We start from the raw sequence: 12,516 nt of genomic DNA, 5'->3' as shown, positions 1-12,516 counted from the left end.
ACTAACAGAGCTTTGTCTCAAACAAACTAACATCGTGCAAATGTAATAATTCCCAAAACACAGAAAACACATCTGCACTGAGCAGCTTCAAGAAACTTCCTATTTGGATGTCAACTTAAGAATGGCAAATAAATCATAAAGCTGAACCCTTTGCCCTGTTGAATTTCTGGAAAAAAAAGCTTCACATGCCGAATGACTCCTAAGATAATACTATCTCTGTTTGGATACCTGCAAAGATGTTTTTCTTTAAATCCAAATGAACTTAAAGAATTGCATACATGCAGCATAAACATAGAAAAATATATATTAAAAAACATGAATAAACTATAGATAAATCCTGTATTAATACTTTGCATAGATATGGTAATACTTTTAACTATTTCTAAAGGAGAATCAGAGGATTTATCAGCACAACACTACTAATGTTCCGGGATGTTATTATGATAATCCCTTCTACTTGAGCCATGCAGCCATAACCAGGCAACTTTTTACTTTTGTCCTGGTGAATAGATGCAGCTTTTTACTGAAATGACCAGATAGGAATAGTCCGACTTTTTTCATGGGAGTAGCATACTTTAAAAACTAGTATCATAGTTCTTCTGGTTCTTCTGCAGGAAATGTTTGAAAAAGAATAAAGGCATACAAACGTCTATTTACTCTTTACCCCCCTCCTTTATCACCTCTCTATCTTCTTTTAACCCACATACTTACTCTCTTTCTATGTGTATATTCATGTTTAGCTTCCTATCTGACATATGCACGTTTGTATATCTCTACTATAGTTCGTCCATCTAGCTACCTTTCTATGTTCCCCATCTTGCTCTCTCTCTCTCTATATCTCAAATTCTCCTCTTCAGTAGTTGTGTCTATTTGTCACATCTATCTATCTCCTATCTATCTATCTATCTATCTATCTATCTATATCTATCTATCTATCTATCTATCTATCTATCTATCTATCTATCTACCTATCTATCTAATTTACTATTATCTCTGCCACTATATATATATATATATATATATATATATATATATATATATATATATACAATATATCTACGTTTGTGGGTGTATGTATATAGCTCTCCAATATTAAAGCTGATTTCAGACAAGTTTATGGAAACATGTCTGTGATAAGTATCCATATTGCAGACATGTTCCAGATGACATAACAACCATATGTCATGAGAATTTTCATCAGTATTTGCCTCTGCCTATGGGCTCAGTCACACAGGCGTTTTTACGCTCGAATATACGCGCGTAAAAACGTTCGCACTGCGTTCGTCAAAAAAAATAAATCACACCTACAAAAGATAAAACATATGGGTGGCAATGGACATGGTCACGTGTTTTTTTCAACACGCGTATATTCACGCGTAAAAACGCCCGTTTGACTGAGCCCTATGTCTGAAAGGCCACTTTCAGACATGCATATTGTAACACATCCATAACACGGATCCATCCATATCACGGATGTATTACAGATGACATCACACAACCTTATGTCATCACTATTTGATCTACATTTGGTTCTGTATATTTTTTTTCTACTGGACAAATACTGATCCGTATTTACCCAAAAGAAAATAATAGCAATACGGAGGCAAATACTGGAAAAATAGGTCATGCTGTGTTTTTAAAAAATGCCCGTGAAGAATGTGGCCATGTGAATAGATGCATAGATTTATATTAGTTCCTTATTACAGTTTTCAAAACACGGATCAAATACGGAACTAAAATACGCTTTTCTTAAAGTGACTCAATGGACACATGCTGATCCATATAATGTAATAGTAATACAAAGGCAAAAACACAAAAATAGGTCATGCTACATTTTTTAAAAATGGCCACAAAAAATACAGCCATGTGAATAGATTTACATTAGGTCCGTATCACAGTCCCCTCAACATGGAAGTGATACAGAGCAACAACACGCTCAGCTGAAACCAGCCTAATGCATCTATTGTTCTATGTATTTTCTATATTTCTGCATAAAAGGAAAGATTTAAAAAAGCAGCAGAAAGTATTGCTAAAATGATCCTTATGACACATCTCTTCATGATATGGCTTCATTCATTATACAAATCCATCTATTGGTGACACTAAACGTTACAATATAATTATAAAGTTAACTGAATTTCAACTAAAAGTAATTGGAGGTGTATTTGTGAAGGTGAAGTATATGTTTGTTCTGATGCAGAAAATGATGCGCAACAGAGGCACATCTCTACATCCTGCACAGCAAAGATACACATGGAATAAGTCAATATTGACCACTGTCAGTCATTAGTTAGGGGTGTGCGGTTAAAAAAATTCAACGGAATATCTGCAATAAAATCCATTTAATTGAAATGACACTGTCATCATTCTTTCCCTATGGCTTCCTGCTATTCTAATGCTTTAATTTCATACATAAAACCATCAGATCAATGAGACGTGAAGATGGATTGTGAGTTGCTACTTCACTGCTAGGGTGGCCTTCCACTTGTGCAAGCCCCCAGTAATAGTATACATACGCATGCATAAAGTTGTAGGTGACTATGACCCTAGCTGAGTAGAGGATGCCACAATATGTCAATAAAATGTGCTACTCCAACAGCAAAGCCTACAAGGCCTCTCTCACACAGACGCTTTTTACCGTGATTAACGCAGCATTTTGAATGCCGCGCTAATCGCTGTATAACGCTCCCATTAAAATCAATGGGGCCTCACAGACATGTGCTCGACCTCGGCGCTTCCCAGCACCGCAATTTTCGAACGGAGTCTGTTCTATATTTGGCTGTTTAGCACACCTCATGACCCATCACAATGATGGGGTGAGCTAAAAAATTCTCTTGGCTGCAGGGAGCAAGTAAAATTGCGGCAAAGCGTCACATTTGAAATTGCGGTGCTTTGCCGCATTCATGCGTGAGAGCGGCCTTAGGGTGGTCTCACACAAAGCCTAAAAAAAGCTTCAATTTTTGTAGCAGTTTTTCATGCATTTTTTTTGAGCCAAAGCCAGAGTTGTATTCAAAAGGAATGGGAAAAATAAAGGAAGGGCTTATAGGAGTTTTCCAACATGTCGATGCATTGATGGCAGATGGTGGATGAAGTGTATACTAAAATAAGAATAATAATCACTTATGTGTGCGCTGCTGCGCTGTTTCCCTTCTGCCGCCCCGATCCTCAGGTGGCTTGTTTACTTGGTCTGTGGCGGTCATATGGGTTGTTTATCCATGTGACCGCTGTAGCCAATAGTAGGCCCGACACCAGACATCATCAGTGACATTCTGTAAACTTGCCAGATCTTCCACATGAGAAGCCCACATGACATGTTTATAGGCCATCACCAGGCCAGAAGATTGGGTGATGCCACCTCTCAAATGCCACGAGGCCATGGTGCCTAAATGATAAGCATGTATCTCAAGTATAGTTTGGGACGTGAGGAGGGGGTGATAAAAATGTAATATAAAAATGACTCAAAAAAACTGATTTAAACTTTTCCTTCCTGCTGGATACACTTCTGATTTGGGCTTAATAAACTGCATCAAAAACTGAGGTATCATTAAAAAAAAGAACTCTAGTGTGGAACCATCATTAAAGTGTATTAAATATTAGTACCCTCTGCAGGAAGTCTATCACCTAATTTTAGGGATACAAGCAGATTACACAGTTACATGCGTTCCACCGAAATGTGCATGCGCCACTCTGAGTGATCAGGCACATGCGTGGTGACGTCAGTGTGACCGACAAGCATGCGCATGTGCCTGAGCATGCGTATTGTGGTGGAGCACATTACATCTCCAGCGGGCAAAGATGGAGAAGTCGCCAAGCATGGAAAGGAGTGTTTTTTCAGGCAATGGGAAGGGAGTGCGCCCAGGTCACAGAAAGAGTTGGACCACCCCTCAAACAGTCTGGGGCTAAGTTGCATATGACCTGCACCACTATTGAGGAGGGATATCTCAGGAATAGTAACGTACTGGAAACTGATAAAAGTATCTATTGATTCATCATAGCAGCGCACATGTAACAGTGCAATCTGCTTGTATCACTAAAATTAGGTGACAAGACTTCCTTTAACTTATGTCCAAAAAATGGATTTACCTCTGCGCCAGACAGAAAAAAACTGCGTGCAGCAGTCAGGCTGTGGTTGGAATCACAAATTCAGGTTCTGTAACACTTTTTGATGCAGCTTTTCTGACAAATGAGAGGAGAAAGTTCCAGTATTCCTATATGCTTCTCTATCTTTTTGGATCCCCTTCTGGCTTTCGCTCAAACAAACTCCAAACTTATCGAAGCTATACTGATGTATGGTAAGTCCAACAGTCATCAGTGATCAGACAAAAAAACTGCCAGGACACAAATGTAAATCCAAGGTAAAGTATGCTGACACTCTCACATCCACATTGCTCTAAAGGCTAGGTAGAATGTCGCTTAGGCCTCTTTCAGAGTAGTTCATTGTAAAGCGTCTGTAATATGGATGTATTGCAAATGAAATTGCATCAGGCTTTGTTCACATCAGCGGTCAGAGCCTCTGTCACTAATTTTTGCAAAAATCATGGGTGAAATAGCATTGCATGCAGCACTATTTTCTCCCCAAAAATGCTAGCATGCATAGTGGAACCAAATGGAACCCATTATAGTAAATGGGTTCTATTTGGAACTATTCCGAACTGGCACTTCTGCATTTGCCATTGCTCACTAGCTTGTTTGCCAGGACAGAGTCAAAGAATAGAACAGTCAAATGGCAGCCTGAATGAGCCCTAAGTATAAGTCATCAGTATTTGTATCCATATTTACATTTACAGATTTCAGGTTCCAGTGGATCCCTTTTTTGCCCAATAAAAAATAATACTAATGAATGCAAATATGGATGCAAAAAAAGATGCAATACTGATGAAGTATGGATGACATACTGATGCATCTATATTTTTATCACTTTTCATAGATTTAAATGGTTGTATTTTTAACAAAAATGGACAAAAGTAGTCCATGTTATTTATTTTAAACATGACGCTGAAAAATGCACATGTAATTAGCCATCTAGATTTCATTAGCTCTACATTATCATCGGAAAAACATGAATACAGATTTGAAGTACACGTATTGGAAAGAGTCAATGATACTCATCCTAAATCATGACCATGCACAATCAACTAAAATCCACCACCTGGATTCCATAAAGTGAACAAACAGTGTATCTGACAATGTGTCCAACAGACAAGACCTAGAAGCTTGGAATGGGATTTTATGAACATGATTAAGAAATACGGATAGTTTACACCAAACATTGCACAAAGAGGTAAGCACCTTTATAGTAGCCTGTAGTTTACCCTCTGTTCAATAATACAGGTCCCAACAGCTCCAATTTGGTGGAACACGGACTTGTAGTTTTAGAACATTACTGATCATCCATAGGATGTCTATCTGTATTTTATTGCAATATCCTATCAGAATAAAACTTTAACTGTACATTAGTTAGGGCTCGGTCGGACGAGCATTTTTTTTCACGTATTTAGATGCGTAAAAAAAAACTGCATGTAAAAAAAATTCACATGAGCGAAGCGGCAAACACGTTTTTAAATTCACACTTGTTGTGTTGTCACAAAATGGCAAAATTCACACATAAAGTGCTGTTCCATCGCTATCCGCTGTTGCGGCTGTGATGAAGAATTCCCCTGCCACAGCTGTCACAGCTGTGGCACAGGAGCGCGATCTTCTCCCATTGCTTTCAATAAGGCAGCACTATATGTGCGAATTTTATGTGCGTTTGCGAATCGCTGTCCTATTTTTTACAGGTGTGATTTTTTTTAATCATGTAAAAAACGAACATGTGACTGATTTATTGGAAAGCATTGGTTCTAATAGATGCGAATCACAAACGTACATAACATGCGCACAAAAAAAAGCTCGTCTGACTGAGCCCTCACTGTGTGCTCACAAACACTTTTTGTCCTGTGCAAAAAGCGAATTAAGATTACAGCATCCAAACTGTCAGTACATAACTTCTTCATTAACTCAAATGCATGGGTCCTATTGACATAGTTATATGAATTTACCTTAAGATCTCATCCCAAGATAGAAACAGGAAACTGATAGCAGAAAAAGACCACATGGACCATCTAGTCTGCCCTCATATCATTTCCCTCTTAAGGTAGATCTATGCTTATCCCAGGCATGCTTGAATTCATTTATTGTGGATTTTCAACTTTTTTGTAGCCTTTCTATGGATCTATTTTATCAATGCCTTGCTTTAGATGAGGTCTCCAAAACTAAACACAATATTCCAGATGTGGTTTCACCAGAGCTCTATATAGCAGGATCACAATCTCCTTCTTTCTACTGGTTATAATTCTAGCAATTCAGGGGAGCATCCTACTTGCCTGAGGATACAAACAAATAGCACAGCACGCCACACCAATAGGTTATCAGAGAATCTGTGTTGTTAAATATCAACATAATAGCCCCTTAGAGAAGGTAGACACAGTCTAAACTCTGATTAGTTGGTTATTTGAATCGTTACTGTTGATTGCCAGGAATATACTGTATATCAGATATAACTAGCATGGAGAAACTACATGTGAGGTGTAATATGAGAGCAATGGTTTTCATGCATTTTAAACTGTATGTGTGGGGCGAGTTGCTGGCAATATTTACATACTTGTGTTCAAGTGATCCAGTTATGAAAAAGACCTATGTGGAGAGACAGGGCGGGGCAAGGCTATGATTTACTTACATGGGTTGCTGCCATGTAATAAGAGAAACTGAAAGAAGAGATTCAGGGAGAAAGGTCAGGGGGACATGGAGACAGAATATGTATCTATTATGCATCTATTATGTGACTATGAGGCCGCTTTCATAAGAGCATATTTTAACTCCGTATTTGGTCTGTATTTTGTGAATCACAATTCGGAACTATTGCACATCAATTGGGTTAATCACATGGCCATATTTTTTACTGTCGTTTTTTAAAAACGCAGCAGGATCTATTTTTTTGCATATTTAGCACTGTATTTGCATTCTTTTCTATCAGGCAAATACAGATCAGCATTTTGCCATTAGAAATAATACAAATACAGAAGCAAATATTAATGAAAAATTGATTATGACATACAGATGCAACGTCTTTTGAAACACATCCATAATATGGATCCCTATTACGGATGTTTTTTATATGTTCATGTGAAACTGACAGATGGATAGATAGATAGATAGATAGATAGATATATAGATAGATAGATAGATAGATAGATAGATAGATAGATAGATAGATAGATAGATAGATAGATAGATAGAAAATGGTGGAAGACAGTAAGAAAAATGGAGTCATAAAGGACAGAAGAAATAGAAAGGGGAAGAAGAAAGAGGAGAATATTAGGTTGAAAGGAGAAAGGAAGAAAAAAAGTAGTCAGGACAAAGGCAGAAGGAAATCGGGGAAGATTAGATAAAACATGCACAAGGAAAGAAGGGAGAACAATCTGTTTTATCTTTAGATTTGAAATGCATCATTCAGTGCAAGGCAAATGTTACCTATTGTGCCCCCAAATCTACTGTGCTATAAGAGCTCATGAAACCAGCCATGCTTGTAGAGGAGCTTTTTTTTATACATAGGCATAAGAAATTATCTTCCATAGCACCTGGCTACCATGTTCTATTGTATCAGCCACCTTTTATTTTAGCACATTAATAATACTCAGTGAACTCATGTCCTAGTGTGTGCCATTCAGTTCAAAGAAAGCCAATCAGAAAGCCTGAGCAATAAAACTCTCCCCTAGAGCTATTTGCAGCCTTTGTCTTTGTTTTGTATCTCATTTCTAAATACAATACAAATAAAACATCGTTCATTTCAACTATTACAAACTATTTCAGAAGCAAAATGTCAAATCATTGAATTCAGATCAATTAGCATCTGGATGCACCAGGGGCAAACCAGTGATCTGAAATGATGTTTCATATTGCTTCCAGTAACCTAACATACTTATTGAGACGGAGCCTTGCAGCAAACACTTTATAGAACCAATAATTGCACACAATATTATATTTGCTGCAATTGCAAAATCAACCAGGTTTACAGAAAAAGGGTAAAAAGGATGGTTCGTTTTACATGCAACTCTACACTAAAGGTCAAGGGTTTGAGGGTCAGCTTGCATCTTTCAAAAAAACCTCAATAGTCAGAAACCGTGTCCTCTGAGTGAACTCTGGTTGCCTTAGCAAAGGGCAGACTATGTGACAGGGCAAAGAACAAACAATAAATGGTAGAGCAAAAGGATAGCAGGATGATATATATATATATATATATATATATATATATATATATACACACACACATATATATGTATATATATATATGATGGAATGATACAACAGTGCTTTCACAAAGCAAAGTTTCATCAGTGCAAAATATATACTATATATATATATACTACGTATGACGTCCTATATATAAGTACCTTGTAGGGATGAAAGTGTCTGCGGATCTATCCAGCCTCAAGTCTTATGTGAAATATGCTTAAAAGGTTGATAAAATATACATCCGTCAGGGATGGTTCCATTTTCGGTAGAAGTGCCATGGCTTCTGCTCGGATTTGTTTTTCCAAATGTAATCCTTAGGAAAGTCTGGTGAGGTACAAATAAGTCATTATAAGTCAATAGTATCTTACAAGTGTTGTATATTTTATATTGGTGCTATAGTAATAATGATTATATAAAATACTAGCTGGTGTGCAAACAATACTATTCGAGGTCTTACCATGTAAGTATTTTAATAGAAATGACATAGTATAATATTATATGTGTTATACAATATTATATATTCAATGGCTGTTTTCCATATGGTCCATAAATATTGCTCTGCCAGCCTGACACACATACACACACACTCACGCGCATATAGCCTCACACAGACGTAGTATGTCGTGATATGTCCTTGGCAATCCTCGTTTTATACATTTTCACTAGGTATGAACACTATATCAGATTACATTAAACCTCTTTACCACCATTTCACCAGCTGTTGACTCTTTTTGCATTGATGATCCAGTGTATAGTCTGTGACCCCATATGTTATAGCATGATGTAGCATAGTTAGGCTCAATACTAAACAGGTTTAGAAACGTCTGTTTTTGAAATCTTTAATTTTGACAGAATATTCTTCGGGCTTAGCACCACAAAAAATACAGCACAAAGTCCACAATATGTACCACCACTGTATCTACAACATATTCTCGCCTTCAAGACGATGATCAAAGGCCTTCTACAGAAAACAGGGAAAGTGTCAAACATACATTGATCTCAAAGGGCGAGCTAAGCAGGAAAACAGTTATTTTGTGTCTACAGAGTATTTACAAACCAGCTTATTTCTTCTTCAAGAAGCCATTAAATAAATCATTAAAAACGTTTGTTTTATCTTAAATACTCACAGCTATATGTATAGGTGTAATATATCAGTCCATACTTTTATCACATAAATGCATCTGTGACGTATGTGTCTTGTATACAAAATAGTTTTTCTACCTATGTAGACACTGAACTATATGTAAATATTCATATACACATATACACCCTTAGTTTTTATACGTATACAGTCAAGTACATAAATAAAACAAGAAAAGTCTCCAATTGTCCTGGTTGGAACAAGGAACAAGGATTTTGTATCCAGCAATCTCAAGGAGCTTTTTTTTCCTTCCATAGTCATTTGGTCCAAGTGATTACCAGCAATTAGATCAATGCAATTAAAGCCTTATAATAATGGGGTGGTAGACCCATCTGTGTGTTGATGGCCCTGTACTTTGGACTGCTGGTTTGAGGCTGGTGGGTTTGCAGAGCGCATCTTAGTGTTGGGCAATTTGTGGTCTTTCTTCCACTTCATCCTCCTGTTCTGGAACCAGATCTTGACCTGACGTTCAGATAAGCATAAAGTATGAGCAATCTCTATCCTCCGGCGTCTAGTAAGGTAACGATTAAAGTGGAACTCCTTCTCCAGCTCTAATACTTGTTGTCTGGTGTACGCAGTTCGAGACCTTTTGGGTTCCCCGCCAGTGTAATTTGGGTTAACTGGGCACATAGAAAAGAAAAGCAATGGGACATACTCATTAGATAATGATTTGGCACCATTGTTCAAAGAAAAGAGGAATAGAACAACAAATCCCAGGCTAGTGACAATGCACCAAACAACGGCAAGCCCTAATAAAGTCATGCATTAAAGGCATGCGGCCCAGAGTCAATAAATAGCAGGGCAATTACATTTATGGCATCTGTAATGACCTCTCAAACAGATTGACTCCAATAAATAATCCAGTGAGGAGCTAAAATAACGCCCTGGACAAGAAACCACCCATCTAAGCCCAATGATACGTTATTTGGGTGGACACTTACTTGTGTTGACATGTATTTTCTTCATCCAGGGATAGACAACTGGTTCTTTGCTGCATTTGAGCCCAGCAGCACTTTTCTCAGGATTGATACTGTCATTGGACACTCCTATAGGCTCACAGTGCTGTGGTGGTGGTGGAGGCTGCCTGAGGACGTGGCTTTGGAGAAGTTGCTGAGATTGACTGTGTCCTTTAGCAGAGATCCCCTCCTGGGTGACCCCAGCTTCGTGGCTGGCGGTGAGGTGGCTGTATCCATAGTTGGCTTCAGGATAACTGCTCGGACCTTGGTAGAGAGCCGCCTCAGGAGGAGCCTCGAACCCGGGTTCTCTCGGCCGCTCGTAGTATTCAGGAGACTGGTTGTGCAAGTAGTTGTTTTGGGCATACTCCTCGCAGGGTGGGAATTTCGGCTCGATGTAGTTGGAGTTTATCAAAAACGAACTCATGGCCATTAATTTGTGCAAGTGCAACAAAAAATACTAATTTTTCTCGCGTTGTCGTTTTTCTGTTCTGCAGAAAACCCTCCTACTCCCTGTCAAGTGTGCAAAGTTACACACCCATGTGACCAACCCAGCCAATCGGTGCACTGCTCTGCACCCCGGATAAGGAAACACCAGGGTGATAAATGCACTGCAAGTCACCCCTTATAGACTTAACTGCAGCTGGAACATCATCAGACTAAAATTCCTGCCACAGATTCAGAGGACAACACCAGGGATCAATACTAATCACAAGCATATTACACTACAAGCTATAATAATATCAACAAATGTACTCAGATTAGTAATGATTGCCTATGACTCTGCTGCTGGGTGTGTGGGTCTATCCTGGAGGGAGCTGCTCTGCCCTATAATGCTGTATGTAATCCTATGTATGTAACGACTAATGATGATACTATACTAGAATTATAACAAATGCACTAATAATGCACTAATGCACTCTGACTCTAGGTCAGTCCTAGAGGGGGTTGCTATACGTTAGATTGTGTGTGTCACTTATCATGACTAATCTTATTGCTATTAGACTGCAACATATAATGCACTAAGATTAGCAATGATTCTATAGCTGGTGTACATTATACTGTATGTAATCCCACGTACGCAGTTATTCTATAATGCTGATGAGCCTGGGGTCTGTGCTGCTTAATGTGTTGTACTGCATGTTCGGTAGTACATACACATGCATATAATATATGTAGTAACCTATATCCAACCATCAACTATACAGATAACTCCCTGTAAAAAGTGATTATAACCTATATACAAACATCAACTATGCAAAGTTATTGCTGTGCATGTTGTGATGTACAGGCAGGTATATATGACCATATAGAAGTCTATATCTATCCATCAGTATCAGTAGTACACCAGTGAAGGGACAAGCATCAACAATCATATGTGAATAATCTTTTTTTTTTCAATACATTACAGCAATTACTGATCTTTATATACTGTACATATGACCTTTTTATTGCTACAGCAAAGTCAGAGGCAAAATCCCTGTGACATAGATAGTAATGGCACAGTGCCTCTAAGGCTTATGAGACATTTCACGTAGCAAAGTCAGTATATATATATATTCAGCTGATAACTCGAGGTGATCTGGAGACAGCAACTGACTTTAAAAAGGACCTAAGCATATTGGCTGTGCAAATTTATTAATCCTGGCATCGGATAAATTGGGTAAACAATCGCAAGTAGAGAGCTTTATGCTTTGTCTGCTGAACTAAAAGAGCCTGTATGCTCCCTCATTATCAGAAATCATCGTAGTCTTGTGTGAGCCATGAAATAGCTGGGTTTTCCGTTAAAGCCCAATATGGCAGATAGATTCCACATGTTGCTAGAGGAGAGCGACAGAGCTGCTAATGGGCAGTGTATAGCTCTATTCTATGTGACCATGTCTTGGACATCAGTGCATTCTCTGTGGTGCAATATAGATAATGAATATAATAGGACTGACAGAATAATCGTATTGCTTCTAACAGTGACAAAAACAATTATTTGAGTGAAATGCAATTCTGCAACCACAAGTTACATATCAGACCCTGGTTTAAATCCTGCCAAGGTTACATAGATAACAGACAGACAAGACAGGCACACGGAAAGATTATATAGACAGACAGACGGAGAGATTTAGTACAGCACAGAGTGTACGAAATATAGCTCTGCAT

General features: G+C 38.2%; 2 protein-coding genes across 6 annotated transcripts in view; both read right to left on the bottom strand.

Annotated features, from left to right (window-relative positions):
- Positions 1–12,516, bottom strand: part of HOXA3 (homeobox A3) — a 60,080-nt gene that overhangs the window by 14,193 nt on the left and 33,371 nt on the right. For all 5 annotated transcript variants that reach the window (XM_066585301.1, XM_066585297.1, XM_066585298.1 and 2 more), the window contains one exon: positions 8,430–8,595. The gene's annotated coding sequence lies outside the window, so the exon portion shown is untranslated. The remainder of the gene's footprint in view (positions 1–8,429; positions 8,596–12,516) is intronic.
- Positions 9,097–12,463, bottom strand: HOXA4 (homeobox A4). The gene is made up of 2 exons (XM_066585308.1): positions 10,354–12,463; positions 9,097–10,032 (listed from the first exon to the last, which is right to left on the bottom strand). The coding sequence occupies exons 1-2, from the start codon at positions 10,796–10,798 to the stop codon at positions 9,719–9,721; spliced, it is 759 nt and encodes a 252-aa protein (XP_066441405.1). The 5' UTR covers positions 10,799–12,463; the 3' UTR covers positions 9,097–9,718.

Source organism: Eleutherodactylus coqui, chromosome 12 (assembly GCF_035609145.1).
Source record: "Eleutherodactylus coqui strain aEleCoq1 chromosome 12, aEleCoq1.hap1, whole genome shotgun sequence".
Taxonomy (NCBI): Eukaryota; Metazoa; Chordata; class Amphibia; order Anura; family Eleutherodactylidae; genus Eleutherodactylus; species Eleutherodactylus coqui.
Note: the sequence above shows the minus strand (reverse complement) of the source record. Positions and strands in the feature narration are given on the sequence as shown.

What these genes read in the sequence shown, in the direction of transcription:
- HOXA4 (XM_066585308.1), bottom strand. Translation starts at nt 10,798, where the DNA reads ATGGCCATGAGTTCGTTTTTGATAAACTCCAACTACATCGAGCCGAAA. An exon ending in GAAAATACATGTCAACACAA is followed by an intron (nt 10,033 to 10,353) that starts GTAAGTGTCCAC and finishes CTATGTGCCCAG; the next exon opens with TTAACCCAAATTACACTGGC.